Here is a 27,094-nt window from a genome sequence, read left to right on the forward strand (position 1 = left end):
CATTGATCCATCTCGGTCTTCAAATATGCTCAAGAATACAAAGCAAAACAGCAATTCACCACCTAATTACTTTCCGGTATCCGCACCTGCTTTCATCTCCGCATGTCTCAGAGGGGTTGATAGCTCAACGATCGTCCGGTCGTCTCTGGGACAATCATCCGGCGATGGTGTTGGCAAATCGCTTCAGGATGCTAGGCTTCTTTATGTCGACGAGGAGGTCCTCGGTGTTGAACTCTCTTCTTCCGGTCACTGAACGGGCAGTCAGCGCGATCGAACGCTACTTAGAAGCGGAGTTTTCTATCGCACTTACCGAGATCAGCAGTCTTGAGATCGACCCACTTGGTCTTGTTCCAGAACTTGTAGACGAGATACATAATCACAAACTGCGACCGAGGCATGCTTGAGTATCGGTATCGCATACGGCCACCAAACAACTCACCACGGGGATCATGATGTAGTTCATGAAGAAGTCTTCGATACTGAAAGGGGAGACTACGATCGTAGCCTAGATTAGAACAACTCAATAACGTCGTCGGTCAAGCGAGTACGCACGGAAAGCAGTCCATCCTTGAAAGAAGATGAAGAACAGATTGCCGATTAAACCAATCCACGCTCCATAAGGAAAAAGGACAGCCTAGGTCATTGATATATCAGCGCTTATGACTGACATGATCAGATCTCGTATAGACTTACCTTGAACGGCAGGTCATCCAGGGGAATGTTCTGAGCTTTGAGTGCAGCCCGGAAGCGAATGTGAGCCCAACAAATACTGCAAGCGCAATCAGCATAGTAAGGTCTACTTTCAAGAGCACTACTCACCCTGCCCACGTGATGAACGTGGCTACACCCGTGATGTTCACAATCCAGCTGTAGACGTGTCCAGCGCTTGAACTGAGGTTGAGCAGAGCTATGAAGCCGAACAGATTGGAGAAGATCAAAGCGTTGGTGGGCACACCTCTTTTGTTGATCTTGCCGAGGAATTTCGGAGCTTTACTTTCATGTGCCAAGGCCGACACAGTTCTGGAAGATACATACAGGGCACCATTCAAAGCTGAGATGATGGTGACAATCTATTCATGGTCCATTAGCCAGCGATCGAGACAGAATTTCCTGACACTCACAATGATCGCATTGACTGCATCACCTCCTCTTGGTAGACCCGCGTTGACAAAGGAGATCACGAATGGGGATCGTGCGGTCTTGCTTGCTCCGTTCAACATGGTAGGATCGTTCCAGGGTACACAGAGCGAGAGGAAGAATATGCCACCAATGAACACGATGAGAACTCGCCAGAACACGAATCGGACGGCTTTAGGTACATCTCTCGCTGGGTTGGCCGATTCGCCCGCCGTTAAACCGATCATCTCTGTACCGGAATATTGCTAGCCAGGGAATGATCAGCCAGAGTGGAGAGCGGATTTCAGTCGGATCTAGACGGCTCACAAGAGCAGCGAAGACAAAGACCTTAAAAGTACCAATCGCTCCGTCCGCAAAAGCACCAGGGTCCTTGTAGAATTTGAAACCGACTTTGCCCTGATCACCAATGGCACCAGAGGTGATCAAAATTGAGCAAAGGAAGAAAGCCATGATGAATATCAATTTAGCAGCTGTCAGGAAGAATTCAGCTTCCCCAAAAGCCAGGACGCCCAGGTAGCTGAAACTCTACAATGGTTGTCAGCTTAAGGGGATCTGCTTGAACAAGTGCACTAACCAAAAAGAAGCACCAGAAGATGAGAATAAAGCCGTAGTTAGGCATCGCAGACTTCCAATAAGTCATGACTAACAGATATTCAGCCACAAGTGTTTCAATTTGACGGTCATCGTGAGACTCACCCAGTCCTAGATTATTGTACTCCGCAGCGAGAATGCCGAACCAAAGGAAAGCATAATTCCAACCCAGGCTGAAGCCCAATGCTGGGTCTAAAAATCTCGAGGTGTAATTGGTGAAGGACCCTAGTCAAGGTTTCTTCAGTACGGAAGTCGTTACTCTATATCTGTCAGACACTAACCGGAGACTGCCAAGAAGGCTGCCATTTCACCAAGAGACTGCATCACGATCCACAGGAGAATACCCACTATCCCAAACCCAAGCAGTAATCCGGCGGGACCACCATTGGTGAAACCATTTCCAACTGCAGCTTGGTCAGTACTCTCATAGTGATTGATCATTCATCCACTTACTACCGACGAAATAGCCAGGGCCAATAACACCACCTGTCGGAAGATTAGCACAGCGCACAAATACCCAACAGTCATAACGATTGTAGACTAACCAATGGCAAGCATTTGCATATGACGCGATTTGAGGGACCGCTTCAAGCCCGGATCGGCGATCTCATGATTGGCTTGCTGAGTCTCAATCACATGTTCAGGAACGGTGTCATCCAATTTGTCGTCGGCCTCGTAGGGGTGGTTCGCAGTGGTGACGTCGATTGCAGCCATTGTGTGCGCTGGTTACAGTTATTCGGAGAGCGGCGTTGGTCAAGGTCAGCAGAGCTCGTTCGATGTCTGGGCGTGTGAAGCGGGACACAGCTCAAGGTCCGAATGGTCGCTCATTTATATCTTGCATAACGCGTCGTCTTGATGATTCCTCGACCATGAAGTATGCAGGAACAGATACTTCGCAATTTTGACAGGGCCTATGCTTGATTGCACGGCCTATACATATCTTTCGATAGGATAGTAGAACGTATCACCGCTTAAACGTCCTTGTCCATGGATGCGCCTTCAAGCGAGAGATAAGCCAGTTTCGACTTTGGGCCCCGTATCAAATCAGGTTGAGCTATAGTTTACAGGGCCTAAGGGTGGAATTGCATCAACCAGGCCGGGTGATAAAAAGCATGCCCACAATACTCCAGATTTGAGCTGTGTCGGCGGAAAATTGGCCCGTGTCATCCGATAAATCAGTAATCCTGCACGTGACTCGTCATTGGCTTATCGTAAGTGAGTGAGCCGTGTCTGGTGAGGTATTTACCTCGCTGTCTAGGCTGTTCGAAGCCGAGCACTCATCTGCATATCCCTCAACTCGGCTAAAGACTGTGTCAATCCTCCGTCGTAACCCAGCATGCCACTCAGAACTGTGTCCCATGTCCATGACACGGCTAGTGTGATCAGAAAGGCATATAACGCGGCATTCCTTGACCATCTGGTTCTACAAGATAACCACAATACCCATTATCTCTTCCCAGCGCATCACTTGACCAATCTGAAAACATGGCTATCACTCAAAGTAACAATCACCCTCTCGACCCAGCGACACCGGAGGAGCTCGCTTTAGCTGTTGAGCTGGTCAGGAAGCAATATGAAGTCCCCCTTCATTTCAAGTGCGGAGGTCTCGAAGAACCTCCCAAGAAAGTTCTCCAGAAGTACTTGCAGGCTGAACATGCCGGCGAAACCCCTGAGCCTGTCAACCGATGGGTCTTCATGTGAGCATTCGGAATCTTGATCTTACGATATGCATGATGGCTAACGTCGTCTTCAGGATGTATTACATCAAGCGAACCCCACGACTGTTTGAAGTCATTGTTGATGTCACCGCTGGCAGAATAGTCCACCAAAAAGAGCTGCCAAGGACACATCACGCACCAGTAGACCGAATTGAGCTCAATGAAGCTGCGCAAGTGGCCTTGGCTGATGAGACTGTCAAGGCGGAGCTTGAGAGATGTGATCTTGGGGACAATGTTGTGGTTGTTGATCCTTGGGACTACGGAAAGGACGATGAGAACGAACAACGAAGGCTCACCCAGATCTTCTTCTATACCAGAAAGTGAGCACCCGCTGAATCTTGACAGTCTTATTTCTCTAACATTCTCGCTGTAGTCCCAAGAACAATGATCCTGCCTCCAATCACTACGCTTTCCCTCTCGACTTCATGGTCATCGTTGATCTCATTGAAATGAAGGTCGTCAAGATCTGTCACCTCCCATTAGGCGCCGAGGAGATCACTACCAAGCATACTGGCCCTCGAAAAGTTGGAAACCCAGAAGAGCCTGAGTACGATCACCGATTGCAATCCAAACCAGCCAGGACTACTCTCAGGCCTCTTCAAGTCATACAACCAGAAGGCGCGTCCTTCACGCTCACAGGCCGATTGATCGAGTGGGAGAAATGGAGATTCAGAGTAGGCTTCAACTGGAGGGAGGGAATGGTAAGTCATCCTTGGTTCTTGCTCTGTCGATTCTGTCCGGTTGCTGATCGCCTTTTCCGGCTGCTTTCCAGGTGATACACGATGCATGGTTCGATAACCGACCTATCTTCCACAGACTATCCATGTCTGAGATGTGAGTCAACCAGTCGTCCGGCACCTCGATCTGCTCGACTGATAACTCGTCGACTCGTTAGGTTCGTGCCATACGGAGACCCTCGAGACCCTCTTCACAGGAAGGGTGCTTTTGACCTTGGAAACGTTGGTGCTGGTATCACTGCTAATGACTTGTCACGTGAGTCGGATTACCGCGTGGCTCAACTTTCGCTGATGTCATGATTTTAGTTGGGTGCGATTGTCTTGGTCTCATCGCCTACCTTGGCGGTCATGTCGTCAACGCCAACGGTGAAGTTGTCGCTAAGAACAACGCCATATGCATTCACGAAGTGGATGCGGGTATACAATGGAAGCACAGTACGTCATGCTTGACCCCTGGGTGTGGCTCAGATTCGAAATTGGTGACTAACACAGCTAAAACTGGACTTGTCTTTTCTTAGCCAACCATCGAACGGGACAGGCTTCCGTGGTGAGGAAGAGACAACTTCAGCTCCAGACCATCATCACTGTAGCGAACTATGAGTACATATTCTATTGGGTGTTCGATCAGTCTGGAGAGATCGAGTTCGAAACAAGAGCTACGGGAATTTTGTCGACCACTCCTATCGACCCAGCAAACAAGGACAAAATCGCTTTCGCGACTCGTGTAGGAGATGGAGTGCTTGCGCCTTACCATCAACACATTGTGAGTTAGCTCGATTGCTGTACAATCAAAGCATCTGACAGCTGACGTCCTCGTAGTTCAACCTTCGTATCGACCCTGCTATCGACGGTGACAATAACACAATCTCTTACGTGGACTCGTTGCCTATGGAAAGAGATTCTAAGCTCAACCCTTACGGTACTGGATATATCACCAAGGAAACAAAGATCACTGAATCCGGTACAGCTCAAACAGATCCATACAAGAACCGTATCTTCAAGATCTCCAACCCCGACAAGATCAACCCGGTCACTCTTAACCCCGTCGCTTACAAGCTTGTGCCGATCGCTTCTCAAGTATTGCTTGCCGCTCAAGATTCGTGGCACAACCGACGATCCCACTTCACCGATGCCCCTATCTGGGTTACCAAGTACAAGGACAGAGAGCTATTCCCTGCCGGTGACTACACCAACCAATCCTCAGGAGGCGAAGGTATCCGAGACTGGGTTGCTCGAAAGGATAATGTCGAGAACACGGATGTTGTCCTATGGCACACTTACACCTTCACTCACAACCCTCGACCCGAAGATTTCCCAATCATGCCTGCGGAATTCGTTAGAATCGCTCTCAAACCCGTTGGATTCTTCAACTACAACCCCACCATGGACGTTCCTCCGTCCACTCAAGCAGTCAACAAATCGACCGCATATGATCCGACTCTTCAAGTCGGTGCGGATGGTGTGCTCAGTTCCACGCTCAACGGTCTGTCGGTGAACGGCAGCGATCAGCACGCGACGGGCAGCTGCTGCAAAAAGTGAACATGATTGTTGATTCATCTCATGAGGATCGGCAGCAGCAGTAGCAGTCGCAATTTCCATTATGTATCATTACAGATATGCATAGACTCAATCGCAAATCACTGGTGGTTTGCCCATCCGGCACGCAAGCCGAAAGTTCGCAACCTCACCTCCCAAGTGACGGTTCTGGGGTTGTCGGGCTGATTCTGGTTTGACTGGGCGGGGCATGACCAAATTGACGGTCGAGGTTGCCATATTGAGTGCTACTCTCCTTTTGTCCAAGAGCTACACAGAAAATGTACCATTGCTCCTTGATAAAGCAATCCATCTCACCACCTTCTCCCGGATCCGGCCCGCCCTCCCCCGTAGGCACACGTGCTCGGTCCCGCCTGTGTTTCTGCCTTCAGTGATTGTCCCGCCCCTTGCGCTCCTGTCCCCTCCCAGTCCGCCCATCTTTCCGGTCTCGTTTCCTCTTCCGTCCCCTTTCCATCCCCTCTCCGACCTCTCACCACTCTCGACTCCCCCTCGCGCGCCCCACCCTCCCCCGCCTCTCCTAAGATTGGCTTAGCTCTGAATCAGACCTGCTCGCTGTCTAGTCTAGTCACCTGTATACATGTTTACGTGTGTTTCGCATTTTGACTGCCGGCATTCCGATAGCACCTACATTGACTGACCATGGGTCTACCGCGCGACCGATTTCTTAGCTGGCTGAACACCTCGTCAGAAGATGACCATCGTCTTGTGGTTATTTTGGAAACGCGACTGCTATGTGATCGATGAGTACGGGAATGAAATGATCACCGTTCTTGATGCCTCCGGCTATCACCATTGGAAGATCTTTTTCGACCTTATAAGCTGATCGAGGCTTGCTTAACTATGAACCCTGGTGCTGCGCCATCTTGACCGGGCCGTGGTCACCTTCCTAAGCGCGCTGCCGCTTTCGCTATCCCCAAAGGGTTAAAGTTATCTTATCGAGATCCGGTCAACCAACTTAGCCTGTGATGCCTGATTAGGTATTGGTAGCGGGGAATCAAGATGAAACGCGCCCTGCATTATCGCAGATCGCTAGAGGTATGCTGAGAATTGGGGGCTCGGACTGTGACTATTCCTTGAGGGTCGTAGGGTTTGACGACGATGCGTATACAAGTGATACGTTGACAATGTTATTGAGGCGGGAGATGATGGAGCTCTGGAAGAATCAAAATGACCAAGGGCCGGTCGGATGGAGGCGAGTTGGCAGAGGGGAAAGGGTGGAATTGTGCGACAGGGAGTGTATGCAAGAAACGTCTAATTTGATGCACGGTGTACCCGTTTGCCAGAAGGTAGCACGCAGTAGGATGTAGATAGGCTGCAATGACACCATCGACAGCGATCAATCAGCCTGCCATGGGTTTTGCAGATGATCTGTCGGACGTTGTGCACTGTCCAGGGAAGGTGGGTTCCAGGCCTTATCTTATCGCGTGGCTCAGGAACGACGGATCCACGCCCGGGAACGAGGCACAAGCGCCCTTTTATCGGTTCAAGCGGCGCAATAAGTTACCGTTTACTCTGAATTGGTAATTCGGTTCCCACCAGCACAGCACATTCGCGCATCGCATCGTGTATTCAACTTCCATATAAGATCTAGCGCATATGATGATATTGGAGTAAAAATGCCCCCTATACACGACCACAACCCGTTCATTGATATGTCGACCGGTAAAATAATGTGAGATTTCCTTGCAGGTTCTCGCAGACGATAGATCTGAATATTGTATTTTCAAGGACGCCTGAAGAATATGCTTGGTCTCTACCCGAGATCCGCTATCGGATCCTATCCCATATGGATGGCGCCTCTCTGCTCGCGGCTGCGGCGTTATCGAAAGAGAATTTCGAGTCAGCCGTGGACGTGTTATACGATTCTATGGAATATTCGGACTATGAGTTGATGATAGAAACCAACCCATCTGTCGTGAGCGAGTTCAATCGTCATCATCTAATTGTAATCTCGATCTGCCTGCCTTGACCATCTTCATATGGGGATGTCAGACATACTGTGAGGTTAGCTTACTATGGTACTGTACTATTTGTTAGGCCACGTCGCGTAAATACACTTCCTTAGTCCGACATCTCACGGCACCATGGGGTCTATCCGACCTCTCAGGCTACTTCGCCAATTTCCCAAACCTCCGAGTCGTACATGATGATGACGACACCACAATGACTCTGGTCTCTTCCACCTCCCATCGGACAGCGTTTATCCTGGATTTCACATCCGACATCACTGCTGACAAAGCGCCAACTGCACATCCTGAGAGTGATCTCATGGAAGACTGTCCTTTGGCTTGGGACGTCACTTGGCGAGTCAGCGAAGCTACAATCACCCATCGACCGGATCTGACTACCGCGGAGAAGGAAAAAGATCTCAAAATTCTTATCAACGCTTGGAGATGTAGAAAAGGCTTGTTTAAGTTTGCGATCAAGAGATTACACTTGGACTTGCCGATTCCCTGCCAGAAGATCATCGAGCTCTTGGGCCAAACCTCAACGAAGCATTCATCGACTGTGCCCAAAAGCCCAAAAAGCCTACACATCTGCCCCGTAACTGAGGAAGGTGGTGGCCCCGATATAGTGGATTTGATAGGGTTCCTGTCCTACCAAGTGGAGGAGTTAGAAATTGATCTGCCGGAAGGAGATATCTCAAGCTGCAAGAATACCATGACGGTACGAAGATTCTTCACGAGGGTTCCGCACACCCTGGACCAGATGCGAAGCTTCGATGGAATGAAGCTCAAGCGTTTGGCTATTATGCTCCATCAACCTGCCGATGAAGATCTTGCGGATCTCGATATCTCGTATGAAGGTCCCCCAATCGCACTTGACACCTTCTCAGTCACTCTAGATCTGGCTGATGTGGATGGGAGCGATGATGTAGTGGATATGACACAGCTTGCGAAGGGAATGTTGTCGATTGGCGGGATCAACTGTCGATATACCTTGGATATCGTCGAAACGGATGAAAATCCCAATAAGAGCGACGAGTGGAATAACGCCCTCCAAGAAGCGACGGGTATGTTGATACAAGCTGAAAGGCAGAAGATACCGGTGGGCTGGAAGCGATTGCTCCCTGATGAAAGAGTCTGCATTTGAGGGAGACGTATATCTCCCAGGATTGACGGATCATTTTACCTTTTGCAAGGGTGTCATGAGATTAAATTTTACGTTTTACCGATATCAAAGCCGTAACCTTTGTCATGTTACACCTATATTCTCTATGTACTACAGCTCAAGTTCGAAAACGACAGACCGTCAACAAGGCATGCTACCCTACTCGCACCTTCTCCTTCGGAGCCAGCTTCCTCCAACCTATTGTCGGAGGTTTCCAGTTCTTCTGCACTTCCTTCATCTCCATCTGGAACGAATTATTCAGAACCCAACTCCTGATAACACGATTGTTGATTCCAGCCATACGTAACTCGTATCGACATCCCGTTCCGCCAATCGCGTACATCGCACGCGCTATCTGAGACAAGGCTGGGATCGGATTCGGGTCGCCGTCCCCATTTTCTAGCGCGAGGTCTAACGTAATGGTGAATTCTTCGAGGTTGACCGGGGGATAAGCATTGTCCATCAACGCATCCAAATCCTCCGAGTCATATGATTCGGACGCGGAAGGTTCCAGTTTGAGCGGTATGTTCAATCGCTTGAATTTCACCTTTGATCCATCAAGCAGGGATGCGAATTTGCTGTTGATGTTGATTCTCAGGAAATCCTGTAGTGTCATGATGACCCTGTGATGCTCAATTTCCAGTGGAGCCATGTCTAGCTGTTCGACCCATTGGCATAGAGACATGATCAGATCCACTAAGCTGGGTCCTCCCGGTTCCTCTATCGGGGCGATCTCCATCTTTCGAGGTATCGCATGTATCGAATGCGGCATTTGCTTGAAGATATCGTACAAGTGCTTGGCAGCAGCTGGACAAGGGAAGCACAACTTCTTGACAGGGTACCGGAAGATCCCTCGATGGGTCTTCCATGCGTTGAAAAAAATGGCCAAGTCCTCTTCCGGGTCCAGGTCTCCAATTCTGAGAGGCTGTATACTCACTTTTTTGTAAGCGTGACGCAATCTCCAATGCTCCGGGAAATAGCCGTTAGTTTCCGATGCCAGCATGTACTCGTCGACATCCCGGGTGAGAGGAACCTCGAATAGGTCGCACAGGAACTCTGATGGATGTAAGGGTGTGTTGGATGTCGAGGGGAGAAGCTTTAGGGTTATATCGTAAGTTTTGATTATTCTAAATATAGGGAAGCGGGCGAAAATCTCGTTGTAGTCCAGCTCGTCCATCGATGCGTCGAAATACAGGCGTACAACCGCGGACGCGTAAAAGCGGGATCTTGGCTGGATTTGCGCATCAGATGCATCATTGATACTCTGATCTGATGATAGGGCTCTCTTGTAGGCTGTAGGTTGAATAATCTTGAGGATTGGCTGTAGGGCAGATCATACGTACCACTGACGAGCAGATCTGGATCATCTTTTTAAAATCTACATCCTTCATATCGCTGTACAGTACACTGGCCGCCGCTTCAAAGCTGCATTGAGATAAGCTTGCCATTTTGACAAGAGTCTGGTCGGACATATGTCCCAATATCATGGAGCGGATGTTGGGCAATGACCAAGCATATGCAGCATGCCCATTTAGCTTGCTATTCGAGCTGAGAACGATGTATCGTGATCAGCACCTCCACTGGATACCGTTGAGAAGGGTAGAGAGAGCTCACATGGGCGTTGAATCGAGTTCAGCCTTCATTATGAGATGTTCCGAACCAATCGATTGACCATGTCTACCTGTGCCGTATCGAGGCTAGAAAGACTGATGGAGCCATCACGAATAGCAGGAAGAGAAATTGCATATCAAAGAGCCAGAAATCAAAGCTATGGTGAAACGCGTACTCGTAGTTGTTTCACTCGATCAACGTCATATCACGTGACCAGAAGACATGTGAGATATCTGATAAGACGCGTGAAGAATGAATGAACTTCTTACCGGCCAATTTCCTCTAATTGTATATCTCAACTCATAGCATCTCTCGTATGGACAGCGCACCTTCGACTGCGTTGCCTCTCTTCGACACTCTGGACCATCTCCTTCACTCGTGGAGCATCGCCGCTAGATCCTCGCCATACATCTGACAGACTCGCCAGGTAACTCGCTAGACTCCAATGACGCCCGCCGAAACGGTATGGTCTCTTCGTCACATCCGCCATGCCATCTTATCTTATTTGCCTGAAGGCGCTCTTGTGAAGACGATGGTACTGGATAAGGACCACTTTGTCGATTCTGCAAGATTGTTATATCGATTCGTGACCCTGGATAATTGGAAAAAGGTTGATCAAGCCTGTATGAGTATCGTAAGTAGGATCGAGCGCCGTGCGGGTAACGTCTACCTACCGTATTTCCCGCCTTACTACTTTCAATTGTTGCGTCCGTGCGACTGTTATGTACACTGGCTGATGCGAAATCTACGATGCGTAGGCTCGATCTCGCTTCTACCGCAATGCTATCCACCATCTCATTGACGAGGAATACTCCCAAGAATACGAATTGGGCGTGTCTACCTTCAACCTATTCCCAAATTTAGAGTCTATACGTGCCGGAGGAGATTGCCTGGAAGTCATTCGGGTACCGGACCTCTGGCAACCCTCCGAGAAAACACAAGCTATCTTATGGGAGGAATACGATGATCCGTACGAACATGTGGGCGGGGAATATTTGAGGGACCTAAAGGAAGACGAGAAATTAGCAGCTATCGAAAAGCAATGGGACCTGAAAAGAAAAATCGGATATGTGGTTCTATACCCAGGAGACCGCGACAGTCAAGAGGATCTCGATGAGTTTTTCAAGTGCTGGTTGGAGGGCAGAAATTTGTTTGCGATTGAGACCAAGGAGATAAATCTACAAATACTCCTCTCGACGGAGTACTTAATCAAGGAAATGAACAAGATGAGGAACAGGAAAAGCCCCATGCCGAAGAAATTGCGATTGCTCATCGATGAAAGCGAGGAGTTGGGTGACCCTCGATACGGTTTAAGTTCGGTCATTGAGATTATGTCAGTCATGGTGGAGCATCTGGAAATTTGCCATTCTTCAGCTCATGCACACGAGCAGCCGGTCATCAAGACTACGATCCACCAATTCATCGCTCAGCCCATTGCGTGGCCAGAGGAAGAGCTCAAGCTGAAGTATCTCAGAGTCCCCTTGATGGTTGAACGATTAGGCGAAGCAGGTATCGACAAACATCGAAGTCGAGATCTTTCCATCACACCTCTGGTTGAAACAGACATCAAATCCAATCTGCTAGGATTGACCATCGATCTGGATTTCGCATTCCTTCAAAGCGAAGAAAAGGCACCGACATTCGAGTCAGTATTGCACTATCTACCTGATCTCCACGATATCGCTAGAAGCCTTCTTCGCATCGGCGGAACAGGCTGTAAATACCAGATCAACGTTAGAGGACTGAAGTTGGATGACGAAAAGGTGATGAGCGAGCGCTTGACTTCAGCAATCATGGAAAAGATGATGGAGATATGGGATGCTGAACCAGCGGGATGGATTAATATGTGAAGTAAAGGCGAAGCGAAGGCATGAATTTGATCTCGTAAGTATGCAATGGGGAGAGGATCCGGGAGGAGAATGGGTGACGAGTTGGAAGGAGGCGTGAATCGAGGGTCATATATTACACTGTGCAGATGTCGCAGGAAGGACTTGTGCATGCTAAGTCAGGTAGGGCGTACATGTACTCCATCATTTGTGCATATAGTGTATGTCATGAATGATATGTACATGTACTCGAGAAAAGCTTATACATGCTGAAAATGATCGGGCTCCTTGCCCTACTTGTCGCTCGCATATTGACGTCGTCGACGTCCTCCTCCCAACAAATACTCCGCGCACAATTGTAATCTCCTCCATGCGATCTACTCTGCTCTATCGAGTTCAATGCTCTTACTCCTCTGGCCACTATCCTATCCTCCAGCTTGCTACGGCGTGATCTTGCTCCATCCTATCTCCTTTGGTCGGCGTTCGATGATTTCCGAAATCTCGTCACTGAGCAATGTCTCCAGAATACTATTTATGGTATCGTCACCTGTACTTCCGCAGATATTTAATGAGTATCGACACAAGTAACCGCCAAGTGCGACCATGGCTCGAGCGATCTCTGACATCCTCGGGATATGTCGGAATATTTTGGCGGGATTTTGGCTGATCGACGAGCCGACGCGGACGTTCAACGTCAAAGTCAGAGTCTGCAGCTGAAGACTCGGATCGACGTAACTGTTCCCAGCGGAATTGTGGAATGGCACAAGATGATCGTCCACTTCGTCGATGTTGCCATGTAAGGATAAGGATAAGTACAGCTTTCTGAGTTTGGAAGGATGCATGATGCGCAGAGGTCGAGCGAACAGATCATATATCGTGACCCCTAAATCGGTACCTTTTGTTGCCTTAGAACTCATTGTCAGTGTCCCGATCAGGGGCGCGAAGCCTTCCATCAGGCATGGTAGTTGAGAGCCCTCGTCTGGAGACTTGTCGATCTTGATGAAGAGTTCGCGTGGCATGGGGCTTCCTCGGGCGAGAAATAAGGGTAAGTGATTGAGCAGTGGATGCGAAGGGACTACGAAGTGTATCGCCAGCTCTTCAATGGATATACTGAAGAGCCCTTGTCCGGAAAGCCAGAGGTCGAATACCAAGTCAATCACTTGGTCCTCCGGGTCGCTGCTCGCGAGGAGGAGCGTGACTTCGGAAGCTCTCTGCTCAACTTCCCATTGACAGGGTATATCATGCGATCTGGAATTTCTTCGAACTTTCTTAAACCCCTCATCACCGATATCGGATGAGTCGGCATGCAAGTAGAACGTCTGCTGAAGCGAGGCTCGAGTAGGAAGGGAGATGTTGGTCTGTTTGTATACCCTAAGCTGCACTTCGTAACTCCTAACTACTTGAAGATGTGGCAATATGTTAAAGAGGGTCATATCGTAATCGATGGCAGAATAAGGCGGGAGGTTTACGGCACGGATGGCGTTCAGATAGCAATGGGACCGAGCCTTGGCAGATTGTACCCTCTTTCGTTAGCTCGTACGGTTCAGATCTCACACCATAGGTAGAAGCACCGCTCAAGTGAATAAGAGACTCACGACATTGGCCCAGTTCCGTTGGGTTCTCTCTACCTCCTCATATTCTATCGTATGATACAGCACGCTTACACCATCTAGGAAGTCTTTTTGGGAGAGTAGTACCATCTTCTGCAGCCCAGACAGCGGAAGATATGTCATGATCGACTTTCGGATATGCCGAAGTGACCACACTTGTGATGCAGTGGATGCTGTAATCGCTGATGCCATTGTAGTAAAGTTGAAGTGGGCGTACGCGGTGGAGAATAGCGACTGAGAATTGGTTGTAGTCGTATCGCTACTATGAAAGCTATCGAGCGGAAATCAGCCATAAGCCAGGGAGAGTCTATGAGATCAGCGCACCTCTTCCCAGTCGGAGCAGGTCTGCTCAAATCATAGATTTTGAAAGCTTTAGTTCAAATGTTGATACTCTTTCCGAGTGATGCAGTGGAGGATGTTATAATGGTAAAGACAGATGGGAGGAAGAGAAGATGCGCTGATGATAGCGTTTTATATGTGGACAATGGTTACACTGATGATTTATGATTGATTGTTATGTGTGTTTGATGGTGGTCCGAGCGGTCCTTTGGGGATGGGCATCCATCAAATCGACTCACCATCACTAGTCCACATCGTACATGTGTCATCATCTACTCGTGCACATGTATCTCTTGAAAGAGTTTTCGCATCTCAGGCAGATGTGACTCAGACGTGACAGAATTGGACAGTATTTGCGCGGTACAGGCGAAGTGCTCCTGGTTTAGTATTAATGCCTTGAGTAATCCTTCGTTGGGGAAGAACGTTACAATGGTGTCCCTGATATGTGGGGATGACCGGACAATGTGCGCACTGGTCATTCTGAAGGAAGCGTACAGAGCTCTGACGGTACGAGCGAGATGACAGCGGTAGTGGGATAAACCAGGAAGTGGGAAGAACACTGGTCATACGGTCGTACATATGTACATATATAATCTAATCGTTATCTGCCTCGATTACGCAATGTGAGAAGGAAATGAACGGTGGGCATGTCCGCCAAATGCCATAAGGGGGGACAGGCAGTTGCAAAATATCCACGTCATGGTCTTCCTTCATTTTCCCGTCGTTCGAGTGACAGTGGGTGAGTCGTTGAATGAAATAGTTTACTCGTATCAAATAAAGATATGAGTGTCATCTCTTCCTGCTCCATCAACTCGACAAGATACTTATGCGTCAAGCTTGCTTACAATCCATAAGACGCTTCTCATCCGCTGGCGTTCACTCATCTCAAAATAAAACCGCTCTTTCGAGTAAAATCCTAAAATTGAGGCAAAAACAGTTAGACCAAGTTGAACAACAACGCATACTACGAAACAAAGACATAGACAAAATGGTCACTCAATCAGCAGCTTCCACTTCGCACCCGTCAGAGCTTGCTCAACCTATAAACAAGACGGCTCACGAATTCGATAAGACCACCCTTGATGCTCTGTTGGCTAGACGATTCTTCTTTGCGCCCGCCTTTGAGATATACGGAGGTGCGTTAGTCGTATATGTGCTCAATTGCCATTAACCATACACCCTTACTTGACTTGACTTCACATGCTACGTACTGAACCGAAAGCAGGACCGTCATGTATAGAGAGCTGACGCCTTTCTTTCTTTTCTATGCTCGTCTAGGTGTCGCCGGTCTATACGATTATGGACCTACCGGTTCTGCGTTGCAGGCTAACGTATTGAACGAATGGAGAAAACATTATATCATCGAGGAAGACATGTTGGAATTGGATACGACTATTATGACTCTCAGTGAAGTGTTGAAGACTTCAGGTCACGTTGATAAGTGGGTTGACTGGCCGTCTTGTCTTGTCTTGTCTGGTCTTGTCAACGATCTTGCATGGACTGATTCTTAATTGTCTTGTTAATCTATGTTTCGTCTCATCTTATTCACCTTGATCCTCATCTCGCTATACATCGACTGGATGACATACACACACGCAGATTCGCCGATTGGATGGTGAAGGACGTTCAGACCGGAGAGATCTTCCGAGCGGACCACTTGGTAGAAGCCGTCATCGAAGCCAGGCTGAAAGGCGATAAAGAAGCTAGAGGTGTCAAAGATGAACCTGTCGTAGAGGAGGACGAGAAGAAGAAGAAAAAGAAGAAGAACGTTAAGTCGGTAGCTATCAAGCTGGAAGATGGTGTAGTGGCTGAGTACGAGAGCTTGTTAGCGCAAGTGAGTGGACGACCATAGTCCCATCTTGATTGTGCCGTACCCCTGCAAAGTGCACTGGGCTTGATGTAGCGGGACAAAGCTAATTGAGGGCAATTTCTATAGATCGATAACTACACTGGACCAGAGCTGGGGGAACTGGTACGAAAACATAATATCCGAAATCCAGCTACGGGCAATGAGCTCTCAGAGCCTGTGGAGTTTAACTTGATGTTCGAGAGTAATATCGGTCCTACCGGTCAGATCAAGGGGTGAGTATACTCTACACTAGCAGGACGTTCCGCTTCCGCACATCTGTCAACCTAAGCGAGTCCAGTCAGCTAATTTACCCCTTCCTAGTTATCTCCGACCCGAAACTGCCCAAGGTCATTTCGTAAACTTTGCCAGATTGTTAGAATTTAACAACGGAAAAGTCCCCTTCGCATCTGCTCAGATCGGTAGATCGTTCCGAAATGAGATTGCGCCAAGACAAGGTTTACTTCGAGTCAGGTGAGTTAGCTCAACACATATTTCCTTTTATTAAATGTCCAATATGCAATATCCGAAACGTCTTGAGCTGAATCACGTCACCGATACTTGCAGAGAATTCACCATGGCTGAAATCGAACACTACGTCGACCCTCTTGACAAACGACATGCCCGATTCAACGAAGTGAAAGACGTCACATTGACTTTGTTACCTAAAGATGTCCAGAGTGAAGGTCGAACCGAGACTACTCAAATGACTGTCGGAGATGCTGTTGCCAAGGTGAGGGAGCTGCTATCGCTATAGCGCACCGTTTGGTGCCTCTCATAGGAGCTGACTTGACTGGTTGGGTGGTACCTGTAGAAAATTGTCGATAACGAGACTCTCGGTTATTTCCTCGGACGAACACAACTTTTCCTTGAGAAGATCGGTATCGACCCGTCGAGAATGAGATGTAGACAACACATGGCGAACGAGATGGCCCATTATGCAGCTGTGAGTTGAGAATTATGTAATCATACAACTTGGCACTTTTCACTTTCTACTTGTTATCTGTAACTTGTTATTACTGAAGATGCAAGAAAGCTGACGAAGAACGGGTATACGACATACCGATAGGACTGTTGGGATTTCGAGATTCAATCATCGTATGGATGGATCGAATGTGTAGGCTGTGCCGATCGATCAGCATACGATTTGACCGTCCACTCGGTCCGAACGAAGCAGCCTTTAAGGGTCCAACAGAAATTAGATGAACCTAGAAAAGTAGAGAAGCTCGATGTGCAATTTGACGCCAAGAAATTCGGTATGACTTTCAAAAAAGATGCTACGATGATCAAGGAGACTCTGCTTGGGTTGGAGAAGGATAAGTTGCAATGCATAAAAGATGAATTGGCGTCCGGGTAAGTCGCTAACCTGAGAAAGCCACACACTTCTTTGATGAAAAAGAGGTTCCAGGACAGAGTGCTGATTGGATGCATGATACGAGTAGTACTTCATCAGTGAAATGTGCGGATGGTAAATCGTATGATATCACATCTGATCTCGTGAAGATTGAACCTATTACCGTTACTGAATACAGTGAGTTCTTGGCTTTTGGCTTTTGGCTTCTAGTCAGCATAGCCAATGCCGCAACCTCCACCATATCACTGCATCTGGGGTCAGTAGCTGATCCGGACTATCAGTGCGAGAATTCACACCAAATGTCATTGAGCCTTCTTTCGGTATTGGTCGAATCTTGTACTCGTTACTCGAACACTCGTACTGGGCCAGAGAGCAAGACAAGGCTCGAGGTGTGAGTGTTGGCTGCTTTCAGAGGATATTCGCACGTCGATAAGAGTAGGCTAATTAGTCATATCTCTACCACTAGGTCCTATCCCTTCCTTCCGTTGTTGCTCCGATCAAGTGTTTGATCGTCACGATCTCGCAAGATGCTGAACTCAGAGCCAAGATTCATGAGATCTGTGAGTGACTGAGAGGATTATCTGATCAATTATCATATCATGTTGGGCAAGGGGGAACCAACTTGGATTTGTTATGATTCGACTTGTTTTTTAGCTATTCAGTGATGTCGAGGGAGCGGGAACTGACTTGGATATTTTTTATGATTTGTAGCTCGAAAGATGAGACGAATCGGTATCGCCTCTCGGGTAGACGATTCATCCGCGTCTATCGGAAAGAAGTACGCTAGGAATGATGAACTGGGTACGCCTTTCGGATGTACCGTTGATTTCGCTAGTAAGTCCCTTCTAGTTTGATGACATATGCGCGACAGAATGTGGGAGATTGATAAGTGTGACTGGACTCGTGCTATTGTAGCTATTCAAAAGGGAACTATCACTTTGAGAGAACGAGATTCGACCAACCAATTGATTGGTCAAGTGGACGATGTGATTGATGTAGTTGATCAATTGGTTAAAGGTACGATTGATTGGTCGGGTGCTTCGTCGAGGTTGGAATCGTACTCTGGTGTCCAAGATGTCGAGGAGTAGGCGGTAGATGCAAGTGCGTTCTGCATGCAGTAATTCGTCGTTTTTATCATTCAACATACATAGTAATCAATGCATACATGCATAATGCACATATATGTGAATATGTATGCGCTAGGGTGCCACCTGGGTATAGGCATCGGGAATATTGCCACGCGTGGTATAATTCCGGGTGTAGTCGGATTCTGGTGTATGATTGAGTGTCCGTTGATTGGCAGATTGGGAATGGGTCAATTTGATCCCATTAATCACCTCAACCAGTGAATTTACTGCAATTCGACCCTTGTTGCGCTGACCATCTTGAAAACATCCATATTGTCAACCTACTCCTCCTCATCGACATCGACTAATCTACTCAACTCGCACGATGCTCTCTTCAGCTTTCCCAAGGCTCGTCAGCAGAGTAGGAGCGGGTGTCAAGCCGCTCAGCAAGGTGGGTCTGGGTTTTGGGTTTGGTTTATTGGGAATTGGCTTTGTCAAGTGTCAAGTGTGCAAGTCAAGATGACAACGCGGATGGGGATCACCGTTGTATGACGAGGATGGTCTCCTATGGATATGTAATGAACACTGACCTTGATCTGTATTGTTGTGGACTCAGGCCCGATTCTCAAGCTCGACCTCATCTTCCACCCAAACACCCTTCCTCGCTTCGAAAACAGCCATCGCATCTTCAACGTTATTAGCTGGAGGATCGTTGGTATGGTACAACCACCTATACGGATTGGGATCGTTGTTACCTGAAGCATCGGCCAACTCTGCGGCGGAGAACGGTATGCACCCTACGAAAATGCCGTTTGAGCATTACGGCCCGTTCGAGACTTTTAACCATGCCAGTATTCGACGGGGATACCAAGGTGAGTTCGAATCTGAGTTTGGGGCTTGGGGCCAGGGTTGAGGGTTCGGGGTTTGCAATGATATTGCAAGGTGGGAAGGATGCACGGCAAACATGGTATCTTGCTGGATACAGTGTTAGGGAATGAGCGATTAGATAAACGATGAACGAAAATGAGGATGGAAGACTGGGAGGGATATCGGCCCAGGAATTCTAGGTGGAATGGCAGCTAGGATGGATGATATTTGAGATCGGCTCTTCTGGTTTAGTCTTTAGTACACCCAGCTGACACCCTATACCACTCGCAGTCTACAGAGAAGTCTGTTCGGCTTGTCACTCGCTCGATCGAATCGCGTGGAGAAACTTGGTCGGTGTGTCGCACACTGTAGACGAGGCCAAAGCTATGGCTGAGGAGGTCGAGTACACCGATGGACCTAATGACGAAGGAGAGATGTTCCAACGACCGTGAGTGGTGGTTCATCTGCCCAGTTCATTGGAGGCTATCGCGCAATCTGGCGAGCGGACGCGTAGTGGGATAGTTCGATGGTGAGAAAGGAGGACAATAGGAGTGCCAATTGCATTGGCGTAGATCGGATACCGTGACGTCCATGATGTTGCTCTCAATGCCGTTGATCCGATCGGCGTAATTGTCTGTTGCGATCTCAGCAGAATGTTGATGCTGACGTTCTGCTCTTGGCTGTTCATAGAGGAAAGCTCGCGGACTACATGCCTGCACCATACCCCAACGAGGAAGCTGCCCGAGCTGGTAACGGAGGGTGAGTAGGGGCTCTTCAATCCACAAGCACTTTGCAGGCATCTGCTCTTGGCCTATCAGACAACAGCTTTTCGCCTGACTCATTCTGGGGATTGATGTCGATGCTGATTATCTTTCCTCCAATATGTAGTGGTCTTCCCCCCGATCTCTCGCTTATCGTCAAAGCCCGACACGGTGCCGCCGATTACATCTACTCGCTCTTGACAGGATACTGCGACCCTCCCGCCGGTGTCAAGCTCGCTGACGGTATGAACTACAACCCGTACTTCCCCGGAGGCGGTATCGCCATGGCCCGAGTCTTGTTCGATGGTTTGGTCGAATACGATGACGGAACACCCGCCACTACCTCGCAAATGGCTAAAGACGTTACTGTATTCTTGAACTGGGCTGCTGAACCTGAACACGATCAACGAAAGAAGATGGGTCTACAAGCCCTGATCATCCTCTCGACCTTGACGGCCATCTCGCTGTACGTGAAGAGATTCAAATGGTCGTACCTCAAAACCAGGAAGATCGTCTACGACCCACCCAAGCCTGCAAGACACGGTCCTCTTTAAGCGGATGTGGATGTGGATGTGGTGTCACGTAGGTGATGTAAGGAAGGGAAATGGATACAATTGGCATAGCATAGATATGGTGAGAGGAGGTACGGGATAAGGGGATGGCGACACGTTTTTTCGCTCTTACTCGGTAGCCTGGTATACGTTCACGCACATGGGACAGGCTGAGATGTGCTTCTTCGCATGCAAAAAAACAAAACTTGATTCGTTCGGAAAGGAAAATCACTCGTGCCATGGCCATAATTGTGCAGATAAAAAGTGACAGACAGCGTATAAAAGACTTCATGACCCATCAAAAGATGCGGTAGTTTTATTGCGTAGTCTGTGGGCTCGTTAATCTTATGCACAGTTCCGGTTAGTCCAGGTCAGGCTCAGAGTCAGAACAGGACGCTTGATCAAGTCAACCTTAAAAGAGGTGATCGATAACGGCTCAAGGACGGGATCTAAATTATACGAGCAATTAATGTTGATCCCTTCTTCTGAACGTTCGTCAACTCGTCAACTCCTCCACTTGACTCGTACACTACAATCATCGTCGCTTTCAAAGTCATTCTCAGACAGTACATTTCAACCCTACAAGTTCCTATGTGGTGATCCAACTCCGACTCGGTATCTGACTCCGAATTTGATTGTGACTGCGATTGTGACTGTGTTGTCAACTTGTGGGAAATGAGACAATTACGACCCGTCGAACAACAATGGATATTCTCGCCGTCGGCTTTAGATAATACACCTTCTCCAGATGATGGGATCCCGTTGGAAAGCGAGTTGAAGAGGAGGAAATTGACGATTGAGTATATGAGGAGTTTGGCATTGAGAGCGAATTCCCTTGTGTGAGTGAGCTCGACTCGACCATTCATTCCATTGCTTCACGCCAAAAATCGCCGTCACTGTCTTGAAGTGCCCTTCGGCCTTTGTACACCCAAGTTGGGGGTTCACTCCATACGATACTGGAGCAAATCACCCAATCCATAAAACTAGACACTAGACACTGCACACTCAATACTAGACACTGGATACTGGACACTAGACACTGCAGTAGATACTGGAGCTGATAATCATGCCTGATACTCGGTGCTACCTAGACACGGGGACGATGCTGAGTGTCAACATCTCCGAGGGACGCTCGTCGTCGGTTCTGTATTGGTACATCGCTTCTATATGCGAAAGTCATTCAAGGACTTCGAAGAGACCGTGAGTGTTTTGAGTTTCTTCCTAGTATATAGTATGTCAAGCACAATCTACTCGATTCACTCGTATCGGCAGCATTCAATTGCAATTTGACCTTGGGTGTGTCTTTTGCTAAAGCCCCATGGGTTCGTACGTTTAGCTCATCGCTCCGACGGTCTTATTCTTGGCGAGTAAGATCGAAGAAGAACCGCTCAAGCTGCGACACCTGGTCAATGTGTCCATCGCGAAGTTCGAGAAAGACAAGAATGCGAGAGGGTGGTATCCCGATAGCAATCCTCATGAGGTGAGTTAGTCGCCATTGATTCGAATTTGATACAATTCCCCGTTAAATCCCGATCATCGTCTTTTGTCTTCAAACTCCTTACTATCTGCAATACAGAACAAAATGATTCATGGGGTAAGGAGCTAATTCTGATCTCACTTTGCAGCAACCCTCCAGGGAATATCGATCATGGGAAAAATCCATCCTAGCCACCGAAGAGATCCTGCTAGAGACGCTATGTTTCGATATGGCCGTCGAACAGCCCTGGAACGCGCTCTATAAATCTGTCAGAGGGCTAGACGAGATGATTGCGCGTACGGGTGTGCGTGCGGTCGGACAGAATGCCATAGGGAGCGAGGGACTGAGGGGGCAGCGTGAGAATAAGGATGATGTTCCTCCGGCGACTGCGACTGCGACCAACTCTTCGGATGGGACTGGGAATGGAACTACGCTCATCGATGAGAAATGGAAGAGAGATACAAATGGACATGCGAACGGAGTGGGGCGATTGTCGGAGAATAGCATCAAAGAAATAGGTTGGGCATTGTTATCGGAATCGTGAGTTATATTTGACGCTTCTGTTTCACTTATGCTTCCATCACTCATCTCCAACTGGTCATATTCATCCTCCATCAGAAAACACGAGCAAGTAGAGGAGATATCAACTGGCTCCCTTAGAGACGGAACGGAACGAAACGAAGCTGACGATTAACTTTCTCTGGCGTGTGGCTCTCACTCAGATTGTTGTCGCCAATAGCAATACTCTACCCTGCGCAAATCATAGCCTTCGCAGCATTTACCTTGCTCATCAGCATTATCGATCAAGTGCCCCTCTCGGATTGTCTGATGTTCGCCTCGGAGCTGAGTGAGAGGGAGAGGTTCGACGTGGACGTGGTTAGAACGCAAGATGGATTGGGTGTACGAGGGGCTGATTTGAACATGGTCAAATGTGAGTTCGACCTCTTTTCTCTGATTGCGTCACATCAGAATCGGATTCCACCTCCAACCGCAAAAGCAAAAATAGAAGGGTTCGCCTCCGATTTGTATAAGCGGGGTCGTCCAAATTGAAGCGCATCATCTTACTCGAGTGAAAAGAAAGACGACTGTCGCTGATCTTGTGTTTCTAATCACACTTCAGCATGTCTGGCGGACATCCTCAAGTACATGAACGAGGGTCTGATAGATGATGGTCTGCTGACATATATCGTAGTGAGTCCAAACCCAAATGCCTCACTTTTGAAGAAGATGACCAGAAGCTGATGTTGGTGTGTGAACGTTGCTGTCTCTTGCAATCTAGGCGGAATCGGAACTCAGTGAAGAGAGGAAGGAACCTTACAAATATCGATTTACGGCGAAACCGAATCCTGCTTTGACTAAGGAAGAAAAACATCGGCGTCCTCTCAATGGGGATGAAGGAGGAACTTCATCGGCGCCTGAAACCAACTTCAATCTGAATGGAACCGGAAACGGTGACATCGCGGCAAGCAATACGAATGGAGTTGGAAGAGATAGCGGTATGGACGTAGAATAAGATCGCCAGTGAGGAAATGAGGAAAGGGTCAATGAGGCTGGAGGAATGAAGAAGTAGTAGAAGAAGAAGAAAATACAACAGTGAATATCAGTCCTAATCTCGATCGAGAGGCATCAAAAACAGTGAAATAGCATAGCAAGAGAAGGAGAAGCCAAGGGAAGAGAAGATATTCAGAAGCGCATAAACATTCTGTTGTATTATCATTGCCACATCGCATCGAATTTGAAACGAGAACGAGACGACCTTCATATTGCTATCATACCGATGTGCACTGGGCAAGTCCGGCTAGCGCAGAGCAGGGTGGCGCAATAGTACTACAACCCCGAGATCATCAGAAACATCTGAAGTTCCAATCTGGATAAAGAAAACAACATCAATGTCGGTATAGATCTCGCCCCGTCTCTACCTTGTCTATCTTCTATCTTCTAACTTCTATCTTCTATCTCGATCCACTCAATTCCATTCTATCCTATTCTATCCCGCATCATCTTGCTTTAAAACATGCTTCGAACGTGCTTCTAGCCGGTACAGCGGTGCATCGGTACAGCGGTACAACCCCATTCAGTCACAATCGTGCGTAGAGATACTCTCTTATCCTTATCCTGTCCGACATGCGTACACCTGATCAATTGAATCGATCACAGCCTTCTCGAACGCCTTGACGTCTTCGCGGGTCATTTCGAAATTGAGCGAGATCAGCCCTCTTTGCGAGATCCAATACCCCTTCTCTAATAACTTGAAGTAGAACAGGTCTAATCCTTCTTTGCGCATTTGCGTTTGGGACTGCGTTTGGCTGCCATCGGTACTAGGATGGAAATGGACCTGGTTGATCGAGCCTAAACCAGTTATCTAACAAAGTAAACATTGTCAATTGAGTCAGCTAGGCATTCCTTATCAAACATGCATCGATCTGAGCGTGAAATTTGGGGTGACAAGGACGTTGATCCGTCTCGACGAGATGCGACTCACGGAGAATGGTATAGCGTTCTGAGATGTGTGTAAATTCACGTTCTCTCGGAACTCGTCTCCCATTTGATTCAGTTTGTCGAGGTTCTCCTGTGTCAGGATCTTCTGGACCGCGGTGAGACCGGCGATCATAGTTAGAGGGGAGTTGTTGAATGTGCTTCCGTGAGCGATGGATTGCGGATGGCGAGCGTCGAACCTGGTGAAGAAGCGGGCGTCAACAATTGAAAATGAAAGCTGAGGCGTAGGACAAGCCAGAATATAATCGGTCCATTGAAATCCATCGAGTATCCGCGAAGCAACTCACAATGACATGATCTCCCTCTTTCCTCCGAAAGCACCAAATGCGAAACCGCCCCCGAAGAATTTACCCAGCGTAGTCATATCCGGAGTTATCTGGGACGAGAGGAACCCGATGACTTGAGGTCAGCTGAGGCCAAAGCAAAAGAGGGGCTGGGTTGAGGGTACTCACTCCTAGTATCTTCTGTCGTCCACCTGTACTCAATCGAGCAGTTTGTACTTCATCGAAAATCAATACAGCTCCTATTTCGTCTGCTAGATCTCTTAGACCCTGCAAAAAGTCGGGTGTACCGGGGTGCTATGTTGATCAATTTGTCAGATTTAGCACGATCAGTAGGTAGTCTAGCTTGTATAGTTGACTCACGCATCCACCAGCCCCTAGCATGGGTTCCACCAATATGACTCCTATGTCATCTTTATGCTGCTCGATCGCATCTCGTGTTCCGCTTATATCATTATACGGACAGACCAGGAAATCCTATTGACAACAAACCAGAATAAGCTGTCATTCCTTGTCATTGCATATCCTGAGTTGATCTCATGGCTTATGTGGATCTTCCCTTCCTAAACTTGCGATCAGACTCACATAAGGCACTTTCAGATCCCCTCCATCGTCTTCGCCGAAATGCGATAACACACTCCCATGATAACCTCCCTTGAACACGACCACCTTCTTCCGCCGTGTATATTCCAGTCCGATCGAGATAGCTAATATGTTCGCCTCGGTTCCTGAGTTGGCGAAGCGGACCAAGTCTATCGAGGGGAATCGAGCGCATAATTCGGAAGCGAGGAGAGATTCCGTCTTGGTATGTGCTCCGAGCTGCGATGAGAGTTTGACACAAATACAAGTGTAGCGATCGACACGAATCAGCACTCCGTCTTGGTGCATTCTGTGGGCGTTGGGATAATCCAATACCCAATACGCAGTATGAGAGGATGAAAGTTGGGTCTAGCACGGTTCACTATCAAGGCAACTCACTTGTAAGCCATTATCCAGTGCTCTCGTTATAGCGTCTTTCAAGATGGGGTTCGATTTCCCATATATCCCACTGGTGAAGTCCGATACGCTGTGTGTGTGCCAAGGTTGGAATGATATCAGCATCTGGTCTTAGGGCGCGGGGTCATGATGGGGATGAGGCGAAGCGACAGAGGTATATGAGTTTTCAGCCTTGAATATGGTATCAGGCGCAGATGCAGATTTGATAGCAGAACGAATAAGGATAGGTAGACGGATGAGAAAGGAAACTTACAAATCCTGATACTGATGCCCATCCAAATCAAATACCCACTTCCCCTCCCCCCGCTCGATGAATAGGGGGAACGGATGAACGAAGATGGACGATCGAGTTCCGCCTCCAGGTAATGATAAAGTCGCTTCTTGCCATGCCTCGTATGATCTCGGATTACGTTGTGCGTATTCCGTCTGAGCTACTTTCAGTGGTCCAGCGTAGGCTGATGGTGCTGCTGGTGTGGTGGGAACCGTCATGGTTGGCTGATCCTAAGTACTGTACATTCGAGGTCAAAGACTTTTGTTTTGCGTATGGTGGAATGACAGACTTGAAAATAGTGCGCCGAGTGCGAAGTCCGCTGCTCAGCTGAAGATGAACACGACGAAGGGGGACGCCCAAAGTGCACAGTGATCAGAATTGGTGCAAGTGAGTACGGATTTTTATTATACTGGATTTGTTTGATACATGAGCGACAACATATATGCAGACAGAAAGTCAAGAATGTCATCTTTCGGGCTTCTTTCTCGGCATATAACCCTATCGTATTAACCGAACTTCCAAGCCATCGGGCAAAGGCGAGAATTATTCGTCGTAGGGTTTGGGTTGGGCATAGACATGCGTGACGGGACACAAGCATAGAGATGCAATTTCAAAGTCATCTGACAGCACAGGCAAGGAGGACAGGAGAGCAAGTCAAAGTATCTACAATGAAAGACATGTCCATCACCGTATTAACTCGAACATCGGTATATACTAGATCAAAGTCAATGAGAATACAGTCTAACGAGCGAACAAATGAACATCGTAAAAGGCAAGACCTTATTTCGTGTGAATACAAATACACCCAGAAACAGCGACAGAAGCATATCAAAGATAAAACAACAATCAGGCAAAGAAGAGAAAAGAGCAACACATGACTTTGCTACGGATAC

The 27,094-nt window shown here is 48.0% G+C and overlaps 10 protein-coding genes across 10 annotated transcripts; 6 read left to right on the plus strand and 4 right to left on the minus strand.

Moving 5' to 3' along the window:
- Window positions 1-154: 154 nt before the first annotated feature.
- On the minus strand, window positions 155-2,442 carry I303_106371 (uncharacterized protein; the record flags this gene model as incomplete). The annotated part of the gene is made up of 13 exons (XM_018411631.2): window positions 155-249; window positions 311-383; window positions 440-492; window positions 553-634; window positions 694-769; window positions 820-1,070; window positions 1,122-1,382; window positions 1,444-1,662; window positions 1,712-1,779; window positions 1,834-1,953; window positions 2,010-2,132; window positions 2,182-2,214; window positions 2,274-2,442. 13 exons carry the CDS (start codon window positions 2,440-2,442, stop codon window positions 155-157), a joined length of 1,623 nt encoding a protein of 540 aa, XP_018259443.2.
- Window positions 2,443-3,213: 771 nt separating this feature from the next.
- I303_106372 (uncharacterized protein) lies at window positions 3,214-5,722 on the plus strand (the record flags this gene model as incomplete). Its single annotated transcript, XM_018411630.1, has 8 exons — window positions 3,214-3,425; window positions 3,482-3,766; window positions 3,820-4,147; window positions 4,219-4,280; window positions 4,342-4,439; window positions 4,490-4,618; window positions 4,702-4,946; window positions 5,003-5,722. 8 exons carry the CDS (start codon window positions 3,214-3,216, stop codon window positions 5,720-5,722), a joined length of 2,079 nt encoding a protein of 692 aa, XP_018259442.1.
- Window positions 5,723-7,523: 1,801 nt separating this feature from the next.
- On the plus strand, window positions 7,524-8,830 carry I303_106373 (uncharacterized protein; the record flags this gene model as incomplete). Its single annotated transcript, XM_018411629.1, has 2 exons — window positions 7,524-7,652; window positions 7,775-8,830. The coding sequence occupies 2 exons, from the start codon at window positions 7,524-7,526 to the stop codon at window positions 8,828-8,830; spliced, it is 1,185 nt and encodes a 394-aa protein (XP_018259441.1).
- A 172-nt stretch (window positions 8,831-9,002) lies between these two features.
- I303_106374 (uncharacterized protein) lies at window positions 9,003-10,025 on the minus strand (the record flags this gene model as incomplete). The annotated part of the gene is made up of 1 exon (XM_018411628.1): window positions 9,003-10,025. One exon carries the CDS (start codon window positions 10,023-10,025, stop codon window positions 9,003-9,005), a length of 1,023 nt encoding a protein of 340 aa, XP_018259440.1.
- A 966-nt stretch (window positions 10,026-10,991) lies between these two features.
- Window positions 10,992-12,309, plus strand: I303_106375 (uncharacterized protein; the record flags this gene model as incomplete). Its single annotated transcript, XM_018411627.1, has 2 exons — window positions 10,992-11,093; window positions 11,218-12,309. 2 exons carry the CDS (start codon window positions 10,992-10,994, stop codon window positions 12,307-12,309), a joined length of 1,194 nt encoding a protein of 397 aa, XP_018259439.1.
- Window positions 12,310-12,725: 416 nt separating this feature from the next.
- I303_106376 (uncharacterized protein) lies at window positions 12,726-13,985 on the minus strand (the record flags this gene model as incomplete). The annotated part of the gene is made up of 2 exons (XM_018411626.1): window positions 12,726-13,808; window positions 13,881-13,985. 2 exons carry the CDS (start codon window positions 13,983-13,985, stop codon window positions 12,726-12,728), a joined length of 1,188 nt encoding a protein of 395 aa, XP_018259438.1.
- Window positions 13,986-15,222: 1,237 nt separating this feature from the next.
- Window positions 15,223-18,522, plus strand: I303_106377 (glycine-tRNA ligase; the record flags this gene model as incomplete). Its single annotated transcript, XM_018411625.1, has 13 exons — window positions 15,223-15,370; window positions 15,513-15,675; window positions 15,834-16,068; window positions 16,171-16,316; window positions 16,405-16,554; window positions 16,648-16,813; window positions 16,895-17,026; window positions 17,150-17,433; window positions 17,523-17,611; window positions 17,716-17,825; window positions 17,901-17,994; window positions 18,146-18,268; window positions 18,350-18,522. 13 exons carry the CDS (start codon window positions 15,223-15,225, stop codon window positions 18,520-18,522), a joined length of 2,013 nt encoding a protein of 670 aa, XP_018259437.1.
- Window positions 18,523-18,886: 364 nt separating this feature from the next.
- On the plus strand, window positions 18,887-20,683 carry I303_106378 (uncharacterized protein; the record flags this gene model as incomplete). Its single annotated transcript, XM_018411624.1, has 5 exons — window positions 18,887-18,952; window positions 19,118-19,373; window positions 19,660-19,816; window positions 20,059-20,127; window positions 20,257-20,683. 5 exons carry the CDS (start codon window positions 18,887-18,889, stop codon window positions 20,681-20,683), a joined length of 975 nt encoding a protein of 324 aa, XP_018259436.1.
- Window positions 20,684-21,355: 672 nt separating this feature from the next.
- On the plus strand, window positions 21,356-23,670 carry I303_106379 (uncharacterized protein; the record flags this gene model as incomplete). Its single annotated transcript, XM_065969361.1, has 7 exons — window positions 21,356-21,519; window positions 21,772-21,880; window positions 22,017-22,160; window positions 22,306-22,697; window positions 22,880-23,088; window positions 23,278-23,348; window positions 23,437-23,670. The coding sequence occupies 7 exons, from the start codon at window positions 21,356-21,358 to the stop codon at window positions 23,668-23,670; spliced, it is 1,323 nt and encodes a 440-aa protein (XP_065825433.1).
- A 597-nt stretch (window positions 23,671-24,267) lies between these two features.
- On the minus strand, window positions 24,268-26,419 carry I303_106380 (uncharacterized protein; the record flags this gene model as incomplete). The annotated part of the gene is made up of 8 exons (XM_018411622.1): window positions 24,268-24,519; window positions 24,640-24,832; window positions 24,941-25,029; window positions 25,106-25,231; window positions 25,298-25,411; window positions 25,520-25,753; window positions 25,913-26,000; window positions 26,184-26,419. 8 exons carry the CDS (start codon window positions 26,417-26,419, stop codon window positions 24,268-24,270), a joined length of 1,332 nt encoding a protein of 443 aa, XP_018259434.1.
- Between the last annotated feature and the right edge of the window lie 675 nt (window positions 26,420-27,094).

This window comes from Kwoniella dejecticola, chromosome 8 (assembly GCF_000512565.2).
Source record: "Kwoniella dejecticola CBS 10117 chromosome 8, complete sequence".
NCBI lineage: Eukaryota > Fungi > Basidiomycota > Tremellomycetes > Tremellales > Cryptococcaceae > Kwoniella > Kwoniella dejecticola.